This window comes from Staurois parvus, unplaced genomic scaffold (assembly GCF_062004578.1).
Source record: "Staurois parvus isolate SC_StPar_1 unplaced genomic scaffold, SC_StPar_1.0 ptg000153l, whole genome shotgun sequence".
Lineage (NCBI taxonomy): Eukaryota > Metazoa > Chordata > Amphibia > Anura > Ranidae > Staurois > Staurois parvus.
Window position 1 is genome coordinate 4,559,037 of NW_028317949.1, and position 26,072 is coordinate 4,585,108.

Consider the following 26,072-nt stretch of genomic DNA (forward strand, 5'->3'; position numbering starts at 1 on the left):
AAGCTTGTGAGAGTGAAAAGAAGGGAGAGAACAGATGCAGCCAGGCACAACACTGGATCAGTAGAGAACCCAAGTAAGAATTTAGGGGAGGGGAGCACACAGAAAGTGGCAGAAAGTTTTTTACTTTAATTCATTGCAAAAAATGTTTTGCATTTGGAATGCCATGAAACCATGAAACACATGCAGGTGAATTCACACTGATACTCTTTAAAATTCTATCATGCCTTTGCTAGTGCTGGCAACATATTCATGTACCTGCTACATAGCGCACATGCCTCTGTTCTCCAGATTACAAGTTGCTTCCAAATACTCTTGCTATTCGGCAATTAAGTTTTCATTTGGTGCAGTTTTAACACCACTTTGTGAAAATGTCCGTAAAGCTACTGAACGGGGCAGAAGGGATTCCTGAATCTGGCGAAGGCCACTTTATTGGACCTTACTGTCAGAAAAGTATTGTAAGGGCTTAAATTGAATTCCCCCCATAGTCTGGATGTGCCCTTTGACTTCCAAAACTGGCACAAATATTTACCTTTGAGAAGTCATTGATCTGTGTGTTGGCACTAATTGACTCCTCAGATAACAAAGTAGCAATCTGCATTTAAAGTTGAATTCACTGCCCTGCCTCTCCACGTCATCTAATCAGAGAACGCGTTGCATTTGTTCAGAAAATGTAAAGCACTCCCTGAGTGGCTCCTGTGCTGAGGTCCTGTGTTCACAAGGCATCTGGCCGGGTACTCAGCATGGGACCCAGAAACAAGTGGAGATCACCAGAGTAGTGGTGTCCACTTCAGTGATTTGCTGCCTCCAGGGTGACCGGCCAGACATACCGTATACATAGTTACATTGGTCCAAGCTGAACCAATGTAACTATGTAAAGATATAACATACCTGAAATTCATCTTTTCCCCATAGGTGTTCGATTGGGTTCAGATACTTGGCCACTTTCACCCTGTTCTTCAGAAATGCAACAGTGGCCTTAGATGTGTGTTTTCCATCATTGTTCATTGTCATACTGGAAAAGCGCACGACAACCAAGGGCACGGAGGGTGAAGGTAGCATATTCATTTTACCTACAGGTAAGCTTTAGTGTAGGCTCACCTGTAGGTACAAATCAAGGTAGAGGGTTTACTACTACTTTAAGAAGACCCACTGTTTAGTGCCAACAGAGATAAAACAATCACATTGTTGTTTCCAGAATTTAAGATTTGACGTTTTAGACTCAATGTATATGTTATATTTTCTACAATTGTGTATCACATTTTACAGCATAGCAAGTTTGATTCCCAAGACAGGTCCTTGACATTCCAGATATAATGAGATATAGCAAACGTCTCATATCAGTGCATTATTACTTTTTCTGTCTTGCATTCTTGTCACAAGTCTCCATCTCCAAGATGCCATCTGCCTAAAATAAGCGTTAAATTAGTCAGTCTTTCAGTCTCACATGACAAAATGTAAACCTAATCAGTATATCAGCGACAACTTCTGTGTGTATGCAGACAGAAACATTGACAGATGTAATTCTACAAGCTCAGACAGATTTTGTTCAACTTGTTAAAATACTGGTTGCTTTATTATTACATTCTGGTTGCACTGATGTTACTTTTATATTTATTTTACTTTCCGCCATTGGAAATGATAAGGCATTATGTTTTACAAGATGTAATTGATGATGTCAGTATGTTTTTGCTTCATCAGTCTTTCTTTGTAAAATTGTATGGGCTTGCTAAAGAACGAAATGTAACATTCATGCTATAAAAAGCTTCACTGCCTTTGTACAATGGATCATAGAGATGTTTGTAAAAGCCATCTGAATTGTGATCAGAGAAATTCACAGAGCTTTCAGAGAATGTGAATTCTATGTTCACTTGGGTAAGGAGTCATTCACACCAGCCCCTTTGGACAGCATTGCCCATTGCAGTACAAATGCATAGACAAAGCAATCTGTCTAATGTCCTATTGCTTTATTTGTGTGCTGAAAAGGCATAAGATATGTTACATTTTGATGGAACATGTTCCAAAGTGCTAGAATGTATTGCAACATGCTCCATTTCCTCAAGCTTAACCTGTCCAAAACCGAGCTCCTCGTCTTTCCCCCTGCCCACGCCCCCCCCCCATCCTATCCATCACTACCAACAACACCACCATCAATCCCGCCCCACAAGCCAAAGTCCTTGGCGTCATTCTGGACTCAAACCTTTCCTTCCAACCTCATGTCAAATCACTTACAAACACATGCAGGCTCCACCTCTGCAACATCGCCAAGATACGCTCCTTCCTTACCCCAGACACCACTAAACTACTCGTACACTCCCTGATTATCTCACGCCTTGACTACTGCAACTCCCTTCTCACCGGCCTACCCCAGCGCAGGCTCTCCCCGCTTCAGACCATCCTAAACTCATCCACCTCACCAACCGCTCCACCTCTGCCATCTCCCTCTGCCTATGGCTCCCGATTGCCCAACGCATCAAATTCAAACTACTAACTCTGACCTACAAAGCCATTCACAACACTGCCCCTAACTACCTTACCAACCTGATTCCCAAGTACCACCCTACCCGTCCCCTTCGCTCCTCACAGGACCTCCTTCTATCTTGCTCCCTGGTCTCCTCCTCCCACGCACGACTGAAGACTTCTCCAGGTCCTCCCCCATCCTCTGGAACTCACTACCCCAATCCATCAGATTGTCACCTTCCCTCCTCACCTTCAGGCGCTCCCTGAAAACCCACCTCTTCAGGGAAGCCTACCCCACCCTCACCTAACAGCCGTTCTCCTTCATTCCTCCTACCACTCCATCCCCCACAGCCACTTCCTCCTGTACCACTACCCCCTCCCTCCTAGATTGTAAACTCGAAAGAGTAGGGCCCTCTAACCCCCCGTGTGCTGTTTGTCGTTGCTGTACTGTTTCATGTATTGTCCCCCCCCCCTCTATTGTACAGCGCTGAGCAAACCTTTTGGCGCTATATAAACTCGATGTAATGTAATGTAATATAACATGCTACTATGCATAGAATTAAAGTGTTACTGAAGTCAAACTTTTTTTTAAATTAAAATAAACATGTTATACTCACCTGCTCTGTGCAGTCGTATTGCACAGAGTATCCTCGGGCACCCCGGTGGCGATCATGGCTCCTTCTCTTCTTCGTGTGTCTCCATAGCAAGTCACTTGCTATGGAGGTATACAGTGTCTGTGCGCTCCTGAGCAGTGTGTCTTTAGAGCCGCGCTCCATAGATTTAAACATCAGGACTTAGCCTCGCCCCACACTTCTTCCTCATTGCATTTGATTGACAGCAGCAGGAGCCAATGGCTCCTGCTGCTGCTTGAGTGCTGTGTGAAGTAAAGAGAGGGGAGAAGTGATGCAGCCATGTACAGCACTGGATCTATTCCCCCCTCTCTTCCACTCCACACAGGGAAGGGGGAGGACAGAGAAATATAAAACCTTTTACCTTAATGCAAGGAATGCATTAAGGTAAAAATAGTTTTTAGCTTTGGTATCACTTTAAATGAAGTGGAAATTTAAATAAAGTTTGAAAAAAACAAGCATTGTGATGTGGCTTAACAACCTATCCAAGAACGTGATTTGGGAATTGAATTAAATCTTATATAAATGCAATAAAGTCACTTTTTAGAGGTATGCACATGGTAATGTTTATATTTATACACTGGACATTTTCTTTAATACTCCTAGAAGCCTTCCTCCTGGCAGCAGCGATTTGGCCAAAAAACTACCTGACGCCTGTAAAAGTGTGTAAAGCGTTTGGCCGTCTTTACCCGTGTTAAGTGTTTGGGTGGTAATTCACTTAATTGGGCAAAATAAATAATTTATTCTGGCCACTGAAATAAAGTAACACTATTCAAAGCAGTGTGCTTACAGTGAAGCACACACAAACAGCACATAGTAAAACAGCACACAGTTAACCCTTTGGTCGCCCCTCATGTTAACCCCTTCCTGCCCTGTGCCATTAGTACAGTGTCAGTGCTTTTTGTTAGCACAGATCCCTGTACTGGTGTCACTGGGGATGTTATTGACACCAAGTCAGTTCCCCCCAGTGTCAGAATGCCCGCCGCAGTCCCACAGTCCCACTACAAGTTGCTGATCGCTGCCATTACTAGTAAAAAAAAAATCCCAGTATATACCACCGTTTGTAAACGCTATAACTTTCATGTAAACCAATTAATTTACACGTATTGGGATTTTCTTTAGCAAAGACGTAGCAGAATACATTTTGGCCTAAATTTATGATAAATTTAGATTTGTTTACATTTTTTGACTGGACATGTTTAATGGCAAAAAGTAAAAAAATATTGTTTTTTTCTCAAAATTGTCCATCTTTTTTTTTGTAGCGCAAAAAATAAAAAGTGCACAGGTGATCAAATACCACCAAAAGAAAGCTCTATTTGTGGGGAAAAAAGAAAAAAATTTAATTTGGGTGCATCGTTGCATAACCGCGCAATTGTCAGTTGAAGTAACGCAGCGCCATAATGCAAAAAATGGCCTGGTCAGGAAGGGGGGTAACTCCTCTGGAAGGCAAGTGCCCAATTCCTCTAAAAGCCTGTGTGTGTATGGCCACCTAGGCTAACATGCAGGGGAGTTTATACGCAGGAAAAAAATGCCAGAAGCCCCTAGGAGCAACTGTACAAATGTCCAGAGTACATGAGGCCTTATGGTTTGTAATTATATATTGGCATGGTGGCACCTATATATTTCATATGCAGGCCCTGTTTCCTGCTTTGCAGTGTAACCAAATTATTTTTTTTGCTCCATTTTACAATTTAAATCTGTAAGATTATGACTGATTGAAAGCTGCTTAGTTTTTATGACATATTCAAGGAGTGAGTAGGCATTGCTGGACCTACCTAGAAATGCCATTATACTCGGCAAACAAGGATATGGAGGCACCCTGTATTAAACATTTATTTGTAAAACAAAAACCATTATACAGTTGATATAAAAAAAAAAGTGTTGAAATGTTTTTTTCTTGTTTGGATATAGCAGGGAAAGAATAGTACACCTGTTAGGTTTTTATTTCTAGGCCCCTGCTAAGGAAGTTTAGCCTCTCTCTAAGTCTTCGGCCGAATCCGACTTTGAAATCGCGTGACTTCACTTGAATTCGCACGATTTCAAAATCAGATGTCAGTCCGACTTCAGGTGCGACTTGGAAGACATCTGTTCAACATCATGTACAGATGTCAATGCAGGTCAGGGCAGCACAGTGGTTAAATGTTTAGCACTTCCACCTGGCAGTACTAGGATCATTGGTTCAAATCCCAACCATGGCACCACCTGCCTGGAGTTTTCATGTTCTCCCTGTGTCTGCATGGGTTTCCTCCCACACTCTAAAGATAATCTGGTAGGTTAATTGGATCCTGTCTTAATTGGTCCTAGTATATGGATGTAAGCTAGGGACCTTAGATTGTACACCTCTTGAGGGTTAGGGACTGATGTGAATGCACAATCTATATATGTAAAGCACTGCGTAACCCCTGGTTCGCATATGTGCGGGCCGTGTTTTGCATGAGCACGAGAGCCCATTCATTTGAATGGACTCCCGTCCCCATGACACGCAGGGAAGAAGTCCCTGCACTTCTTCTGAAACCGGAGCCCGCACGGGGACCTCGGTTCCCAGTATGGTTGCATTTTCCAGTGCGGGCGACGTGCCATTAGAACTAATGGCACCCGCCCGAGGGTCCGCATTCTTCTGTGCGGGTGGTGCGGCTGCACGGATTTTCATGCGGATCCGCAGGGGCACCACCCGCACATATGTGAACCAAGCCTCAAGTGACAGCGCTATATAAGCAACTAAAATAAATAAGTCGCACCTGGACTTGCAAAAAGTAGTGCATGAAGTACTTTAAAAATCAGTGCATCTCCAACAGAGTAAGATTCACACCAATATGACGGCTTCCATTGCAGACAATAGGATGAGACTTGTCATGCAGTCTGAAACTTTCCAATCACATGACGAGTCGCACCCGTGTGACTGGGGACTAAGGCTAGGTTCACATCTGTGCAGTTGATTATAGGAACGCACCTGTTCCTGCAGCCACAACAACCTGCACAGAAAAACACAGGAGCTGTGTGCAGGTGCCATTAACCCCCCTGGAGGTATTCCCGAGTGTAGCTCGGGGTAAAGCTTCAGCACCACAAGCGGTAACCCCGAACTACACTCGGGAATACCTTGCAGCGCTGCTCCGGGATCTCTTCTGCACTTTCCTTGTCCTGCGCTCCCGCGATGTCCCCCCTGCAGCGTCCCCGGCAATGTCCTCCGGCCGATGCCGGCATCTGTCATCTGGGTTCAATTACCTGCCACGTTGGGACTTACAGGGGACAGAACTGGCAGGAAATTTTAAAATTTTAAAACTGACATTCACTAAAATCACATAGTAAAACATTACTGTATCAAACCATTTCACATACATTTTGTCCCGAGTGCTTTGTCCTGTGCCCTGCCTGCATTTTTACTGTTCTTTCTGCCTGGAGACTGAGAAACATCCATGGCGTCCAAAAAGTGTCCCTTTAGGTCAAAAGCGGTTTCAGACCAGCTAGAGAACAGCGATAGTAAATCAGAACCACTTGCAGAATTGAGTGATAATGATTCGTGGGGAAATTCGTCATCAGACACTGAAAACAATTTTGCGACTTTGCCCAGTGATGTGCGAACTTGGCGCTATATTTCAAATTTCAGTGTTTTTGGTTTGATTATATTATTGAATTAAATTTATTATTATATTATTATTTTTTATGATTATTTATTAAATTATAATTTATGATTTCGTGTTTCAAATTTTATCATACCCGGGATGTTTACTAGACTCTTGTTCGGACAGATTTCAGTGAGTTATTCCTAAAAATGACAGGCTTACAATAAAAAAACAACATATTTCCATGCAAAAAAACGTACCGCTTTGAGCACAGAAATACAGACATAATCAGATCGCTAGGGAGGCTACTGCTAATGGCACACCGCATGCACTGGGAACTGCACTGCACTTGTGTTTCCCGTGCGGGCTGTGTTTTCTAAAATGCTGCAGGGTCCATTTCCCTGCAATTTAGGAGGCATGGTAGCCCATCCAAATGAATGGTCTGCCATACTCGCACAAACTGCGGCTTGCAGAACCGAACAGATGTGAAACTAGCCTTGGTTAAGTAATGGTAAATACAAAATTTTACAGTTGTCACCAGAACAGGTGAGAGGAAATCTTCTGTGACAAACCAATACACACAAGTGTGCACACTCTGTGTTCACTGCTTACACAGCACTCCTCAGTGTGTAAAGTGTCCATAAGTCCATGTGCATTCAATGCTAATTCCAGTAGGAAGTGAGATGGATGTAGATTTAAAGAGACTCCTGCAGATCCTGTAACTGATCTGGGAAGGATTCACTCAAATTAGAAAGAGGACACAAGCAGGGCGCTGTAGTTAGCAGAATCACAACACCACCATTTATTGAGATCAGCACACTTACATGTCAAGAACTCTAAATCTAGCCTGGGATGGACCAAGGAGAACAAACAGTGGTCTATCATACAGGAACAAAAGTGAATGCATGCTGGAAGGAAGCGGGAAGGCGGCAGACCTGCGACATCTACGGCCACAGGCAGGGACGTTCAGCTGTCAAACTGGATGATAATGTTGGGAGTGTGGGGGCAACAACGCATTTCAGGGGTCCTGCTCTCTTTTTCAAGCCTGGGCTGCACCTTGTTTGTGTTCTCTTTCCCATTATATGAGGGAAAATGTGGAGAACTAAGAGCGTTCTCATCTAGAAAAATGGTTCTCATTCTGCCTTGCACTGGACACTGACCTCACTACCAGTTAGAGAAAATATTTTGCAAAAGCTTTACTTTCCTTTCTTTACTCTGAAAATCCTGAATTTTCTTTTCAGAGACCACATGCCGTTTAATTAATGGGTTTATTTTTACAGCAGTAGGTGGTTGGTCCACTTAATGTCCTTTGCTTTAGGAATATCATCTTTCACATTGATAAATTACTATGATATGGTTTCTCTGGAATTGTAATGCATTATCAGAATATTCTTGAGAATGTAGCTTAACTGAAATATAGAGCTATTTTGAGGTGTATGAATATTTTATGGTAATTTTACATTTATAATATGTAGAAACAGCTATCATGTTAAACATACATGAAATATACATTATTTTAGTCTTGAAATAGCTCAAAGGCCCAGTGTTCACTGCTCAAGAATTCAATACAATATGTGTGAATACTGACAGGAGGGTATCAACAGGGAATATTGATAATTTGCTGCTTAAAATACATTCAATTCAGATGACTCAGAAACAAAATCCATATATAGCAATGGCTTGGATTCTGTATCACATTCAATCCTTTGTAAATTTTGAGTGCTATAATTATTTTTCTTATATAATGAAAAATGACACGCGATGAAAAGATCAGCCAGATGTACAGTTGTGTCCAAAATTATTCAACCCCCAATGCTGTAAAGGGGTTTAGGGACTATAGTGTACATTTGGAATTGTATTCAGAATCAAATCCTACAAGGACGTTGTAACTACCCAAATGCAACTAAAATGACATCAATTGTTTATGTAATACAGTAGTAAATGGTTCTTATGTGGTTTCTTCATTGCCACAATTATTCAACCCCTTAAAGACTACCACTCTGAAGAACAGAGGTTCATACAGGTGCTTTCCATCAGGTATTGAAAACACCTGTGGATGTCACCGAGCAGCAATCAAGCATAATAAGCACCAATTAGGCAGCTTTAAAATGACTGTGATACTCAGCTCCTTCTAGACATTTACTGGTGTGGTTACAAACATGGTGAAGGCAAGAGAATGGTCCAGGAAGACAAGAGAAGAGGTGATTTCTCTTCACAGGAAGGGCAATGGCTATAAGAAGATTGCAAAGATGTTAAACATACCAAGAGACACCTTAGGAAGCATCATTCGCAAATTCAAGGCAAAGGGCACTGTTGAAACGCTACCTGGTCGTGGCAGAAAGAAGATGCTGACTTCGACTGCTGTGCGCTACCTGAAGCGTAGAGTGGAGAGAAGTCCCCGTGTGACTGCTGAGGAACTGAGAAAAGATTTGTCAGATGTGGGTACAGAAGTTTCAGCCCAGACAATAAGACGCACACTGCGTAATGAAGGCCTCCGTGCCAGAACTCCCAGGCGTACCCCCTTGCTGTCTCCAAAGAATAAGAAGAGTCGACTGCAGTATGCCAAAAGCCATGTGGACAAACCACAAAAGTTGTGGGATAGTGTTCTGTGGACTGATGAAACAAAATTAGAACTGTTTGGGCCCATGGATCAACGCTATGTTTGGAGGAGGAAGAACAAGGCCTATGATGAAAAGAACACCTTGCCTACTGTGAAGCATGGTGGAGGGTCAATCATGCTTTGGGCTGTTTTGCTTCTGCAGGTACAGGGAAGCTTCAGCGTGTGCAAGGTACCATGAATTCTCTTCAGTACCAGGAGATATTGGATGGAAACGTGATGCAGTCCGTCACACACCTGAGGCTTGGGAGACGTTGGACCTTTCAACAGGACAATGATCCCAAGCATACCTCCAAGTCCACTAGAGCATGGTTGCAGAGGAAAGGCTGGAACATTTTGGAGTGGCCATCGCAGTCACCAGACTTAAATCCGATTGAGAACCTCTGGTGGGACTTAAAGAAAGCAGTTGCAGTGCGCAAGCCTAAGAATGTGACTGAACTGGAGGCCTTTGCCCATGAAGAATGGGCGAAGATACCCGTAGATCGCTGCAAGACACTTGTGTCAAGCTATGCTTCACGTTTAAAAGCTGTTATAACTGTAAAAGGATGCTGTACTAAGTACTAAGATTGAATGTCACTTGGGGGTTGAATAAAACTGATAATGCTGTGAGCACAGAAAAGACATTTGTGGTTATTTCATTATAACTGTTATGTTATATTTGTCTGACCTACAAGTGCCTCTTTAATGTAAATGTAAGCAAGATGACTGAATGATCAAAAGCAATGTCAAACTGGCCAAAACACTCAATTTCAGTGGGGGTTGAATAATTTTGGACACAACTGTACATCCTCTATTTCATACAGCTGACAGGTACTCCACAGACAAAGAATACAATCAATCATTTCTTTTTTTATGAAAGCATTTTGTCTAGACTTTACAGTCAATCATTAGACTGTATAATTTGTGGCTGACTTTTATCCCTTGCTGTGTATTAGTTGAATGTTTGAATAAAAAACTGGATGTGGAGGATGTGAGAATTTATTGTATCGCCTTTTTAAAGGGGCATTTTATATAACGTGGAAACATACATTTTAAACTCCTTGCTCTCAAAACCCAGTGCTGTGTGGCTAGGGTAATGCCCCATACACAATGAGAAAAACGTCTAAAAAAGCAATTTTGAAGCGATCATACGATATTCTGATCGTTAGCTTTTGAGAGCCGATCACGACAGTTCATGCAACAATATCTGAGAGTATCTGGACGTGGCTTTGGAGCTTCGGTGTGCATGGTGACGTCTCGTGTAAATCCCGCCCTATGCGTTTCGTCATTGGACATCTTCCAGAGATAGTGATTTGTGAATCACCAACCACTCCTTTTATACAAAATCACAAACTAAACTCTGATCGGGCGGGTTGCTTTCTAAAAATACAATATTATACTCGTGTCAGTGTAGGCATTATGATGTAGGTGATTTTAAAAAATAGATGTTTTAAAAGGTTTTATGCCATGTGAGCTTTTCTCCCTTCCTGGGATACAAATTATTTCCATTATCGAGAAAGCACTTTAGATTGCCTGGCCGGTGGGACATTACTTCCAGAGGGAGAAGGCGCTATATGCTGGTTTATAACATTACCAGCATTTGGGTTTGGTGATTGCATCTGACAAACGTTTTGGTGGTGGATGACACGTTTTTTCTGGTGATTGGTGGAAGATAAGAAAGAAACGAGCAAAAAGAAAAAGACTAAAGTTTTGCACATTGGGACTATTTGTTTTGTATGCCTACATTGGCACGGACTATTTATTTGTGGATTTCATAATTGTTCATCTGTGTACACAACTGGGAATAGTTTCATAATAATTCGCACTGGTTATTTATTAATTTTTTGTTTTTGAAAAACGTTTGGCATATTGGGACTATTTAGTTTGTATACATACAGTCGTATAGGCGATTTATTTGTTCATATGGTTTATTTTATATATATGAATTAGCACAGGCTATTTATTTATTTAATAACTTGGGTATAGTGAGGTTATCACACTTTTATGCAGCACTTGCTATTTTGCATGTATTAAATTGGATGTAAATAAGCACATGAGCACTTCAGGAGATTAAAATAAATAGTGTAGCGCTAATAATACTAACAATTCCGTGTTACAATGCACACACTCTATATACATCCCCTACATATATATATCCAAGGTGATAAATCAATACATAAATAATAAAATAATTGTGTCATACGTGAATTCCCTCACGGGGAATATTTAGTGAAAAAAGTGACAAACACACTCCTATTTGCACATTATGAAACAATATGTATACTGGTGCACATAATTAGTGAACAAATAATTCAAAAAGTCCAAAATGATATAATAATAGTAATACGATAATTTGTGGTGATCCTCACACTTCACTCTTCATGCAAGAATATATAATGTGCCGTATACGTGGTACACACGTGCCAATCCTTTACCAGCCAAAATACCCCCTCACCTCCTTCATTAGACCCCACAGGGTTTTAATTGATCATTCACTTATTTGGGTATAAGTTTGGTGTCGGCAGCACTTCAGGAGGTCACCTAGGTGGAGCACAGTGCTATCCTTGTTATATATTTCAGATCTTGTTACAATTGTTTTCCTAGCTGGAGAGCAGCAGTGCTACCACTTTTTGACTTATTGGAAGTGAATGCACATGTAATTGAATTCATTTTTTTTGCACTAGATTTAGTTTTTTGTACAACAATAATAAGTAACATAGTGCTTTCATACTGAAGAGATCTTTAAAGAGGTGGGCTTATTAGATCTTCTGTGGCGCAGGCATAAGCATTTTTGGATTTCAGATTACGATACAATACATTACATTACTTCTGAAGTGGTATTCTCTCATATGAAAACTTTCATAGCTTTAGTAACCTCTTAATTTTCAATATGAGATGTATATCTTTTGTCCGATATTCTCATCATGTTTGAGGTTTAAATCAGAACCTGTGGTGAGGATGGCATTGTGCATGAACCAGGATTTGGTCTAGATCGTGTTGATTCACTCATTGGTGATATCTGTGGATGTTTGGTGACTTGTGGCAAAGAGATTTTTCTGCTGTTTTTAGTTCATGAAGACTGGATGATGGCTCCCCTTTGCTGTCCTGCACACCATCCCTTGCATCTCCTTGTCATTTCTCTCATCTTATAAGGAGGTAGTTCATCAAACACAACTCTGTATATATCATTGCACAAACTAGGTGGCTACCCTTTTCTATGTGTGCTGGTACTCATCAGTTCCACTCAGTTTTGCTCAGTGCCATCACCTGTCACACTGGGATGTGCTTGCATGTAATGTCATATTAATGTCTTTACCCGCATTTATCACAATCATAGCCAGTTCATTTATCAAAAGAGGTTTTTTTCTTAAAATAATAATAGTTACCTGATCTGTACAGTGGAATTGCAGAGTGGCTCTAAAGCTCCTCTTCTGGGATCCCCCTGCCAGTGCTCTCGGCTCCTCCTCTTCTCTTCTGTGCCTGCCACCATAGCAAGCAAAACTTGATATGGGGCAAACAAGTGAGCTCACTCCTGAGCCGAGCTGTGTGTGTCCATAGATGCACACAGCACAGCTCAGTCCGTCTTCCTACTCTATGATTGACATCAGCAATAGTCAATGGCTTCCACTGCTGCCTCTCTGTCCTATGAATGCTGGAAGAGAGGAGCGAGCTGCTATAGATGGGCACAGCCCTGGGGAGGGGGGTCATACTGTTATTGGGACTGTTTTTACCTTGACATAGGGAATGCATTAAGGTAAAAAATGTTATATCTTTAGAACCACTTTTAATACCAATACTAATACTATCTATCATTATTTTATATAGTTCTCATTCAGTCTGCTATAAGTACACACAGAGGTAAGCAGGTATTAGACAGAGTCAGCTTCTTAGTTTGGCAGCAAAAGTGTAATGTGAAGAGACAGGGTTAGGAATTTGTTTATTGTCCTGTTTGTGTTGCAATAAATCTTTCCTTTAAAGCATTAAAATAATTTCTCCAAAAATGTGATCAGCTTCAAAGTATTTTTTGTGTGTTGCAGTGTTTTTTTTGCTTTTTAAATGTTATACACTGCCATTAGGAGCTAATTCAGGCTGTTGAGTGGCAGTGGCCACACATGGATCAAAATGGATCCAGTCCCTGCTGAATCAGCCGAACTTCAATCCATCTATGGCCAGCATTGGCCATTCATGCAGGTTTTCCAGAAATATGGATATATTTACTTGTAAGTTGTCTATATAACATACAAACTACTAACTTTAACATGCTGACTTGTATGACTTGTGATGCTTGCTAAATGGCTTCCAAATCCTGATAAATGTTTGTTTAAAACAGTATTATTTTTTAGGCTTTCTTTTCTTTATTTTCAGCTGGTGACCTGGCCAGCAAGTTTGCAGTTTTTTTGACAGATTAAGCTGTTCTGCAAATGTATCAGTTAAAGTGATATTAAAGTAGTTGTAATGGCTCAAGGCTTCTTACCTTCATGCATTCTATGCATGAAGATGAAAAACCTTCTGTATGCAGCATCCTCCCCAGCACCCCCTAATATTCACCTAAGCCCCTTTTCGATCCAGTGATGAGCGCTGGAGTCGCGGCTATCCCGGGACTCCTTCTCCTCAATGGCTGAAACAGAAGCGGGAGCCATTGGCTCCCACTGCTTTCAATCACAGCCAGTGAGCTAATTAGAAGAGACAGGAGGTGGGGCTAAGCTGCGGCTCCGTGTGTGAATGAACACACGGAGCAGCAAGTGCCCCCATAGCAAGCTGCTTGCTGTGGGGGCACCAGACAGAAAGGAGAGACCAAAAGTGCTGGCGGGGGACCCCAAAAGAGGAGGATCTGGGCTGCTCTGTGTAAAACCAGTGCACACAGCAGGTAAGTATAGACATGTTTGTTATTTAAAAGAATAAGCCTTTATAATCACTTTAAGCCTAAAACCAAAAATGTAATATCTTGCAATATCGCCAGGTAAAAACAGAGGGAAAAAAGCCTAAAAAAAGAAAATGACTGCAGCCACCACATCTAATGATTGGTAAGCTGCAATATATTACATTTTTGGTTTTGGGTTTAAAGTTCCAGCTAACCCCCCTATTAAGATCCTTTTTCATGTTTCATACGGGAACCAAATGGTACTTTATGTGGCTCAAGAAAACCAATAGACACTTTCTAAAGACTAGGAGTTACAATCCAAAATTTTAAAACTGGCCTGTCTGGAAAAACTGTGCAGGGCTGCTGTTAGAAACCACGAGGCCCCATAAAGCCAACCTGACAGGGCCCCTAAAAGAAAACACAGTTTACTATGATTCATTTATGAATGAACACAGTGAGTGATTGGTACAAATCACTTATTGTGTTCATTCAGGAAAGAAAGGGGCTGGGCAATGTGACATATTTACCAGACCCTTCCCCCACTCTCCATCCTACAGGATCCTATTGTGTGCTTGCAGCTGCCAGTGGGAAGGAGAGGAGGGAAGTCAGCAGCACTATGGGGGTTTGGGGCACACAGGGGGGCCAGGGCAGCAAGGGTAAACATATGGTGCACAGGGAAGGTAAAGGGTGTGGTGGGGAGGTCATTTCTGAAACCGATCTCCTGTATGTCTTTCTGCAGCAGCTGATAGCCAGGGGGAGGGAGAGGAGAAGAGGCCCCCTTTAGCTGCTCCAGAAAGAGCCATATAGGGGATCGGTTCCAGTAATTGCCCCTCCACTGTGCCAATCACCCTCCCTTCCTACATGCAATTCACACAGTTGCCTGGACCCCCCTGCTGGCCTGGGCCCCGTACAAGAGGACTAGTGATACCCCCTTATCCACAGCACTGAAACTGATGTGGGTCAGGACAAAATGTCTGTACCCTCCTTCTACCTTCCCTCTTTATAGATTTCAATTTGAACACTTGACTGATTGGCTCCTAAATTCTTCATTCATATTTGTCCATCCCTGTGCTAGTGCACTTTAGGTAAAAGCCAGCTAATCTACTGCTGTGTTGTAAGAGGATATTCCACTCTTAAGAACATGAGAACACATTAAGCATTCATCTCAAGTACTCAATGTTTATGATGTTAGGAAGTTCTCAAAACAGTGAATTCTGGCATACCACTGAGAATTTTAAATACTGCTTTGAGGAATAAATGCATTGTGGGATTGCTGTCAGACCCAAGCAGCTGTGATTGTTGAAATGCCTCTCATTTGTACCTTTTAAACTAATTATATACAATGTTGAATATTTTACTCATGTTTCTTGTTTGACAGGATCATTTTAAAGTGACTACAGATTTTTTAATACTAGTCATACGTTGCACTATTTGGTTTACTATGCATTACTTCTCTGTACATTTGTACATTAAAATACCTTGCAAGTAGTTGTATGTATCACCCTCCTAGATAGGTGCTAGCAGTAGATAGATGTAGTTCTGGCTCACTGTATCCACTGCATTGTGTTGTTAGGTAAATTTAGTTTGCCTCACTCCCTCTGTACTAAGTGTGGCTATAATTCTTGGTTAGGCAAATTTAGTTCTTGTCTACAGTAGTAAGTGCACCGAGGAAGTCACAAGACCACGTGACGTAACGCGTAGGTTCGCTGATACGCAGCTTCCGGTTTTGAAGTGACGCACTTCCGGTACGGGGCGCCATCTTGAAACTCCCAGGAAGTACCACATGAATGCAGTTTACCCATGCAGGGGAGAGGAAGAGGCTGTATTTCAATGTGAGTAACTTCTGTATACAAATAAATGAACTGCAAGCTTGATTTACTACACTATGGAGGATCTCTTTTTTGCTCACTAATATGTGAGTGAGATTTCACAGAAAATTCTGCTTAAAGGACCCCAAAGGTCACAGAGGAGAAAAGGTGGAGGAGGATTAATAGGAGAACTAAGGAGGTTTACCAGATGGGATTGTTGAGGATCCAGGGTGATCCTGAAAGCTCTGTGGCCCCTAGGGGTCTTAGAAAGGAGGTGAGGAGGCACTGCAGCTGGAGTGGAAAAGTGTGTTGGCACTTACACAACTGAGCACCAATTGCACATTGCATGTGTATGTTGCATCACTGAATTATTTATATTGGACTTATATATTTATGCGTTAGTTCATTTAAGAGATTTGAAGTGGCACTATCACGTGATTTATGTTTGTTATTTTTATTCCAATATTATTTGTTGGCACGTGTGGGGGGCACTAAGATGATTTGGTCACTCTAAGATGTGTCATAATTCTCACATTTCATATATTTAAATTTTTATTTTTTATTCATGTTTTCAATTTAAGTATTTCACATGTAGGTGTGTTTGGCTTTTTTAGCCCATGTAGCATTATTTATAGTGATTTGGTTTATTAGTGCTGCACTATTGTTTAATATTTATTTTTGCACTGGTTGGGTATCAGTTTGAGTGTAAGCAGCTGATAGGTAGGGTTTGGGGTCCATTACAGCGCTGGAGGAATTTTTTATCAAACAATTGTCTAGTAAGTGCAACTGTATGTGATTGTTTTGGGTTTGCTCTGGGTCTCACAAGCTACAGATTTCATTGCTGTCACTTTGTATCTCCAGAGCCACATAGATATTTCTGGAACATAGGTGTGGAGTAATGTAAATGGGCAGCACAAATATTTATACAGTCCCAGCCAATCTTTGTGGTCCCTGCATTGGTGGCATCTGGGAAATGGGTATAAATAGTCTGAGATCTAGAGCCCGCTTGTCTTGTCCTGCAGAGGAAGAGTCCAGCCTAAAGGGCCTGCTGCCCTCTGGGCAATCCTGCCCTATGCTGGATGTTTATGAGGCCTCAGCTGGGCTAGCTGATAGGCCTGGTAGCTAATTGAGGGACTATCTCTTGTTGGATCTGGCCTTGGATCACTGTTAGAGGCATTTCTGGAGGACATTGGAAGGAGGCATCCATTCGTCTAAAGACACTCTGTGAGAGATCCTAGAGACTGTGGGCTGCTGCTACCCCTCTGGTGCTTGACAATCAGCTGAGAGTTCAAGAAAACGGGATACCAGCTGATATCCTGAAGAGCTTTGTCCATCTTGTTCTATGTTAAAGGGACTATACTAAAGTTGCTTAAAGAGAGAAATTTGTGCCATTATCTGTTTCAGCTAAGCCAAGTCCATTACTGGCCCCTACAAGGACTGTACTTAAAGTGGAACTGCACTGCATCTGAGTAGCGCAAACCAAAAACACTATTTAACCACTTTCACTCCTGAGGATTTACCCCCCCTTCCTGACCAGACCATTTTTTGCGTTATGGTGCTGAGTTACTTTAACTGACAATTGCACGGTCTGCAACGCTGCACCCAAATTAAATGTATGTCTTTCAGTGGTATTTGATTGCCTGTGCGTATTTTATTTTTTGTGCTATCAAAAACAAAAACTGACAATTTTGAGAAAAACAATATTTTTGACTTTTTGCTATTAACCTCCCTAGCGGTATGATTATGTCCATATTTCTGTGCTGAAAGCGGTACATTTTTTTGCATGGAAATATGTATTTTTTTTATTGTAGCCCTGTAATTTTTAGGAATAACTCACTGAAATCTGTCCGAACAAGAGTCTAGTAAACATCCCGGGTATGAAAAAACTTGAAACACGAAATCATAAATGATAATATAATAAATAATCATAAAAAATAATAATATAATTAGAGATGAGCGAATCGAACTTGGCGAAGTGGAATTTGTTTCGAATATTAGGAAAAATTCGATTCGCACCGAATCCGAAAATTAGCAAACTTCGGATGCACGAATCGAATTTTTCCCGATTGGCCGATTTTCATCCCTTCTACAGCCGGCAAAAAGTGTCCCTGCAGAGAGCTCCGCTATTTCTGACAGTTCTCTGACAGTTCCTTCACATTTACAGCGGTTGAAACATTGTATCTATTTGTTTCCATTTAGGATACAGATGTTTTTATTCGGAAACAAATAGATACAATGTTTCAACCGCTGTAAATGTGAAGGAACTGTCAGAGAACTGTCAGAAATAGCGGAGCTCTCTGCAGTGACACTTTTTGCTGTACTGGAATTCTTCTTATTTTCATCCTACTTCTTCTTCTTCTTCTTCTTCTTCTTCATCCTCATCCTCTTCTTCTTCTTCTTCATCCTCATCCTCTTCTTCTTCTTCATCCTCATCCTCTTCCTCTTCTTCTTCTTCATCCTCATCCTCTTCTTCATCCTCATTCTCTTCTTCTTCTTCTTCTTCATCCTCATCTTCATCTTCTTCTTCTTCTTCATCCTCTTCTTCTTCTTCTTCTTCATCCTCATCTTCTTCTTTTTCTTCTTCTTCTTCTTCTTCTTCTTCATCCTCATCCTCTTCTTCTTCTTCCTCATCTTCTTCTTCTTCATCCTCATCTTCTTCTTCTTCATCCTCATCTTCTTCTTCTTCTTCTTCATCCTCATCTTCTTCTTCTTCTTCATCTTCTTCTTCTTCATCTTCTTCTTCATCATCCTCGTCTTCTTCTTCTTCTTCTTCTTCTTCTTCTTCATCCTCATCTTCTTCTTCTTCCTCATCTTCTTCTTCTTCTTCTTCTTCTTCATCCTCATCCTCTTCTTCATCCTCATCTTCTTCTTCTTCACCCTCTTCTTCTTCTTCTTCATCCTCATCCTCTTCTTCTTCTTCATCCTCATCCTCTTCTTCTTCTTCTTCTTCATCTTCTTCTTCTTCTTCATCCTCATCTTCTTCTTCTTCTTCTTCTTCTTCATCCTCATCTTCTTCTTCTTCTTCTTCCTCCTCATCTTCTTCTTCTTCTTCCTCCTCATCTTCTTCTTCTTCTTCTTCCTCATCTTCTTCTTCATCTTCATCTTCTTCTTCTTCTTCTTCATCCTCATCTTCTTCTTCTTCATCCTCATCTTCTTCTTCTTCTTCTTCATCCTCATCTTCTTCTTCTTCTTCTTCATCATCTTCTTCTTCTTCTTCTTCTTCATCCTCATCTTCTTCTTCTTCTTCTTCATCCTCATCTTCTTCTTCTTCTTCTTCATCCTCATCCTCTTCTTCATCCTCATCTTCTTCTTCATCCTCTTCTTCTTCTTCTTCTTCTTCATCCTCATCCTCTTCTTCTTCTTCTTCTTCTTCTTCTTCTTCTTCTTCATCTTCTTCTTCTTCTTCTTCATCTTCTTCTTCTTCTTCTTCTTCATCTTCTTCTTCATCTTCTTCTTCTTCATCTTCTTCTTCTTCTTCTTCATCATCTTCTTCTTCTTCATCATCTTCTTCTTCATCTTCTTCTTCTTCTTCATCCTCATCTTCTTCTTCTTCTTCATCATCTTCTTCTTCATCTTCTTCTTCATCATCTTCTTCTTCATCATCTTCTTCTTCTTCATCATCTTCTTCATCATCATCTTCTTCTTCATCTTCTTCTTCTTCTTCTTCTTCATCCTCATCTTCTTCTTCTTCATCATCCTCATCCTCTTCTTCTTCTTCTTCCTCATCCTCTTCTTCTTCTTCTTCTTCTTCTTCTTCTTCTTCATCTTCTTCTTCATCTTCTTCTTCATCATCTTCTTCTTCATCATCTTCTTCATCATCATCTTCTTCATCATCTTCTTCTTCATCTTCTTCATCTTCTTCTTCTTCTTCATCTTCTTCTTCTTCTTCTTCATCTTCTTCTTCTTCTTCATCTTCTTCGTCGTGCCCCGTGACTGCCCAAATGAGTGAAGTGTGCGGTGATTCTAAGATCGACGGCACTCATCTGCATGTCATACTGACTGACAGTATTATTTCTCTTCCCCAGCAGACTCCAAGGGCATTTAAGTTAAAGGTACAGTGTTCTGCACTAATATAAAGGCTCTCTGAAGCCTAGAAACCCTTTTAATAAGTTAAATTCGCAGCGAATAAATTCGCATCGAATCGAATTTATTCCGCAAATTCGGCGAATCAGCCGAATCGAATTTTTGAATAATTCGCTCATCTCTAAATATAATCATAATACATTTAATTCAATAATGTAATCAAACCAAAAACACTGAAATTTGAAATATAGCACCAAGTTCGCACATCACTGAGCAAAGTCGCAGAATTGTTTTCAGTGTCTGATGATGAATTTTCCCACGAATCATTATCACTCAATTCTGCAAGTGGTTCTGATTTACTATCGCTGTTCTCTAGCTGGTCTTAAACCAATTTTGACCTAAAGGGACGCTTTTTGGACGCCATGGACTTTTCTCAGTTTCCAGGCAGAAAGAACAGTAAAAATGCAGGCAGGGCACAGAACAAAGCACTCGGGACAAAATGTATGTGAAATGCTTTGAAACAGTAATGTTTTACTATGCGATTTTAGTGTATTAGTGAATGTCAGTTTTTAAAATTTTCGAGGGACAAGGTAAGCGCTGCAGGGGATCCCTCAGCAACTCTGCATGGTAAGCCCGAGTGTAGCTCGGGGTTACCGCTTTTGGTACTGAAACTTTACCCCGAGCTACGCTTGGGAATACTGCCAGGGAGGTTAAACATGTCAAGTGAAAAAATGTTTAAAATCAAATTTCGTCATAGGCCAAAATGTATTCTGCTACATGTCTTTGCTAAAAAAAAATCCCAGTACGTGTAAATTAATTGGTTTACGTGAAAGTTATTGCATTTACAATTTTTTTTATTTTCACTAGTAATGGTGGTGATCAGCAACTTATAGCGGGACTGCGGTGGACATTCTGACACTGGGGGGAACTGACTTGGTGTCACTGACATCTCCAGTGACATCAATACAGTGATCAGTGCTGAAAAAAAAGCACTGACACTGTACTAATGGCACTGGGCAGAAAGAGGTTAACATGAGGGGTGATCAAAGGGTTAACTGTGTGCTGGGAATGTTTTACATAGGGGACGTGTCAGTGTGATTCACTGCAAGCACACTGCTTTGGAAGCTGTGCACTGCCATTTAAAGCAGTGTGCCCCAGCTGACAGGGAGGATAACTGTTAGTAAACAAAACAGTCCTTGGTAATCTCCGGGTGCCGGTGAGTAATCATAGGCTGGGACCTGGTGATTGACAGCGGAGACTGCGCATAGTGGCACAGGTAGGGCATGCATGCGGCCCATGTGCGCCCCCTACCCGGAAATACGTACCCGTGCCGCCCTGTAGCAGTATTTCTGCTATAGGGCGGTTGGGATGCGGTTAAAAAAGAAATAACTTTGAAAACATCCCCTGGCATTTCCGGCAGTGTCCATCTTGAATAAGGGCAGATGATTCATGTAGTATTTACTTCTTGGAATCTATCTGCCCTTAGCTCAGGTATAGGCTGATTTGAGAACCCTCCCTCCCCTCCTGAAGACTGCTGAAATGTATGACATCATTTGCTTTGGCATGGAAACCAGGAAGTAACTGAAGAACTGTAAAACAAAGTTTAAAACAATAAAATATACCTTCCTATTTACTAATGCTAGGAGCATAAGGATTAATAATAGTCAATGTCGATTGAGAGAGTGAAGTTCTTCTTTAAACTGCTGCAGAAGAAAGTTAGTGTCCTCACCGTGTACTTAGTTCTTTTTGGAGCATCTCACTCATCCCCAATCCCTATCCAAGCCACTCCTAAAAATAAAAACATAAAAAAACACCCCTGGACTGTTTACTGAGCAAAAGAGTGATTGTGTTTGTGTGCCTGGCTTCGGGGCAATCTTTGGGCAATCTACGGATAATAACTGCTGGCCCACATGAGTGTACCGCTACATAGAATATTAATATAAGTGAACACAGCAAGTTTTCAATCCAGTGCATAAATATATATAAGCAGGATATGACTTGGAATTTTGTATTAAGTAAGAATTGACAACACATATACAATGCAAGTATGGAAAAAACAATGGTGATTCCCATTCGTTCTTACCTTCTGCTGGGTCCTGATGATAATCTACATTACCATTTTAATCCAACGAATTCTGCAATTAAAATGAAACATAATGTTGTGGAGGAAAGTTGGCCATTGATCAGGCAGCCTGGGAAGGAAAATCATTATATTTATTCTTTTTTAATAAACAAAGGCTTATAACTGCCTAGTTGGAAAACATACTATAGTAAGCCATAACACAAGGATAAGGACAGTTATTGTAGCCATGTGACTGTTATTTTCATTATCTGAAAATAACTGTCAATTTTTTGAAAATAAGTATCCTTTTTCTGGTGTGTTAGAGATTTATTATGCCTATTGTCTTAAAGTCAGCGTATCAGTGTAGAGTTTGTTTGCATGCATTTCCCTATTGTTATTATTATTATAATACAGGATGTATATATTGTAAAGTATCTAGAGATTGTCATAACTGCCAATGACTGACAAAATAACATGCACTTTATTCTAACTGTTACTTTGTTTATATTCATCCACAGGCCTTAAACCGGGGTATAGCTGCCGTCAAAGAAGATGCCATCGAGATGCTTGCCAGCTACGGCCTGGCATACTCCCTGATGAAGTTTTTCACCGGTCCCATGAGTGACTTCAAGAATGTGGGACTGGTGTTTGTGAACAGTAAAAGGGACCGAATGAAAGCCGTACTGTGTATGGTTGTAGCCGGTATTGTGGCAGCAGTCTTTCATACACTCATAGGTATATACTTTTGTTCTGCTATATTTAGATTATAGATGAAAGTAAATATTAGTGCATGTGTGATTTATTTAAAAAATATCTACATTATATTACAGGGAAAAAAAGTCGTTTGCACATAACTAAAAAAATAACAATTTAACAAATATTTTATAAATGCACATTTTATATTTTCACAACACAAAGGTAAAACTATTGGCCCCTTTTCACATTTTCTCTTTCATCACCGACTGTTGTATGAATGTTGTGTACAAAGCTTAATATTTCAGACTGAAATTTATATACCAGCAAATGAGTCACAGGAGTGACCGGCCAAAGTTTTAACACAAGACACTGGGGTAGATTTACTAAAACTGATCCACTCAGAATCTTGTGCAGCTGTGCATGGTAGCCAATCAGCTTCTAGCTTCAGGCTGTTCAATTAGGCTTTCACAATCAAAATATTGATTGGTTTCTGTGCAGAGCTGCACCAGATTTTTCACTCTCCAGGTTTAGTAAATAAACACCACCATGCCTTAACTCATTGAGGACAGCGGTCATGCTACACATGCCCCAAAAATGTAATCAAAGTACACAGTAGAACGTCCATTCCTTCTGCCCTGCTGCTGCACGACCCCTTCCACTTTCTGGCAATTCCTTTCTCTTACAATCAAAGCTGTGAGTTGCTGAATGAATACAGGAGCTCTAGCAGCTGCTGCTGTCAAACACTCTGTTTAATTCATCTGCATATCAGAGGGATGAGTTAAAGCAACTGATCCTGGCCTCGGAAGGGAGCGGTTATATTAAGATGGATGGATGCAGCTGCAGCCATGATCCCAGTATCATTGTTTTGAGCTGGCTATCGGATCTACTGTAAAAGGATCACTTTTACAGCGTTTGAAAGGGATCTCTGCCCACCGCTGTTCCATCAGGGAGCTTGAGACAACTGTAAAGAGTTGGGTCGGCTGTACACAGAGGCGAACAGCCATTCCTCCATTTCCTGTGGCAAATGAAAGCCAGAAGTGAATTTTTTCACTTCCAGTTTCGATGCAGTGTTTTTCCATGGCCAATACTGCCAGGGACACAGCCGATCAAGATCTTTTTGCCAAGCGGTTCATTTGTATTTATTTAATCCCTTTAATATTCCTTAGTTCCCCCTAATTAGCCCTAATTAACTCTGTCTTCACTTTCTCCCTTCAGTTATTAATTTTCTGTTGATTTTTTGTTTATTTCTTATTTATTAATCATTAACACTTTTCATTTTTGTTTTGTTCTTCAAGTTTTTTTAGTGCGACATTCAAAAGGGCAAATTAAAAATAAAAAAGCTTTTCTTCTTTTCTAAATAACTGCAATGTGTTGTGCCAGAATCATAATTTTAGTGTCATCTTAAACTGGACAATTTACAAAATAAAATGTATACGTTTTAAAAAAAAATATTTTTGCAAGACAGTATCATGAAAATAAATCATTGTTTGTCCTTAAAAAAACAATATACGCATTACTTTGTTATCTTGGTCTATGAGGGGTTACAGGTGTAAGAAGTGGAGTGGTTAAAGAAGAATCCCACATCCAACCTCAATCATGTCAACCAGTGATGTGGATCCAATTTCAATCACGGTGAACGGTGACACGATGACCCACTTCTACTCCTGCTGCTTCTCCCTCTGTTACTCTTTTTTTTTTTAACGAATATCACAAAATAAATATTTGTATATCCTTAATAAAACAAGATATAATACTGTGTTCTCTTAAGTAATGGCAAAGTTATTGCTGAATAGACAGGTCCAGAAATACTAAAACTGTTCTGGTCTTATGGGGTAAACAGTTGTGAGAGCTGAAGTGGTTAAAGTGTAATGCAGTACTTGTGTTGTGCGCTCTCTTTAACCCAGAACTAGTAGTGCTCATGAAATTCTTTGCTTTGTACTCATGTTGATTTTAGTGCTTTCCGAGGTCTTACTGAGGACATTTCCCCTCATTCCCTCATTCATTCTCAGGGACCATCTCAATATATAACTACCTATAAATCTAAAACAAGATTTGGGCTATATTTAAAATATATCTAAATTTTTTAAATATATCTCAATTTGGAGTATGAAATGGTTAAAAATCCTGGTCAAATGTAATTTTGTTTTGCTATATATGTCCTATTTCAAATATTTTGCCATTCTGGCAGACTCAAAAGGAAGAGTAAATAGCTCTAAAGGTAGGTAAATCCTCTTTTAGATATGTATCATCATAGCAGGCTCCCTTTCTTGGAAGATTTCTCCCCTCTATTTTCTGCTGACAATAAATTTTAGATTTTTCCTAATTTCAGTCCCAGTGACAGTGGTTATCAGGAAAGTAAAGAAAGTAAGTCTCTCCATTATTCCTGGTTCACATATGTGCGACCGTGCGGGTCGCAATTTGCGCAGGCATGAGAGCCCATTCATTTGAATGGACTCCTGTGTCCTGGGACACGCAGGAAAGAAGTCCCTGTACCACTTTGGAAATTGCAGCCCACACAGGAACTGATGTTCCTAGTATAAATATAAAGTGCAGCACTATCCCTAAATAAACTAAATAAATATAAATATAAAGTGCAAACTGACTATTCAAAGTGTTCTAAATAATACCACAAGGTACTAAACTTATGTGCAAAATTGTGCATTTACAAAAATTGTGCAACCCGTGTATTCCAAAAAAATGAGAATAAAGTGCAATTAGTGACAATCAAAATCACTGCAACCATCTGTTATACATGATAATAAGTCCAAAGAAGAATTAAAGTGTCCAAATGCAACAAAAAAACCTTTCAGTCTTCATGCATGTGTCACACGTGTCCACACTGTGTGAATCCAAACTTTAGCCGTGATGGCCCCTCACCTCCTTGCCACGACCCCACAGGGTCAGCTCGCTTTAAAACAGGACAGCACTTTGATAGCTCACCAGGACCTCCCCCGCCTCTTATACTCTATCAGCAGTCTCCTCCACGATTCATATACAAACAAAAAAGACTCACATAATCCTGTTTATTTTGTAAAATAAATATAGAATAAAATTGCCCACTCACATTTGAGTTCATCTCCTCACAAGCCTTCAATACCCCATGCTATCTCTCCTGCATGGGTATTTAGATACAGGGATTTCAAATATGGCCGCCACGCCGGAAATGACATCACCGCGCTCCCAGAATCCTCCTCGTGTTCCGACGCGTTGCGTCACGGTAACACGTGACTTCCTCAGGGTTCCTAGTATGGTTGCGATTTTGAGTGCAGGCAGCGTGCCATTAGAAATGATGGCACCTGCCTGCAGGTCCTGCATTTCTCTGTGTGGGTGGTGCGGCTGCAGGTATTTGTGCGGGTCCTGCAGAGGCACCACCGGCACGG

At 40.7% G+C, this 26,072-nt stretch overlaps 1 protein-coding gene across 1 annotated transcript in view; it reads left to right on the plus strand.

Moving 5' to 3' along the window:
• ANKH (ANKH inorganic pyrophosphate transport regulator) overlaps positions 1-26,072 on the plus strand; it is a 181,239-nt gene that overhangs the window by 85,239 nt on the left and 69,928 nt on the right. The window contains exon 2 of the mRNA XM_089674835.1: positions 22,515-22,731. Coding sequence (XP_089530961.1) covers positions 22,515-22,731 — 217 coding nt within the window. The remainder of the gene's footprint in view (positions 1-22,514; positions 22,732-26,072) is intronic.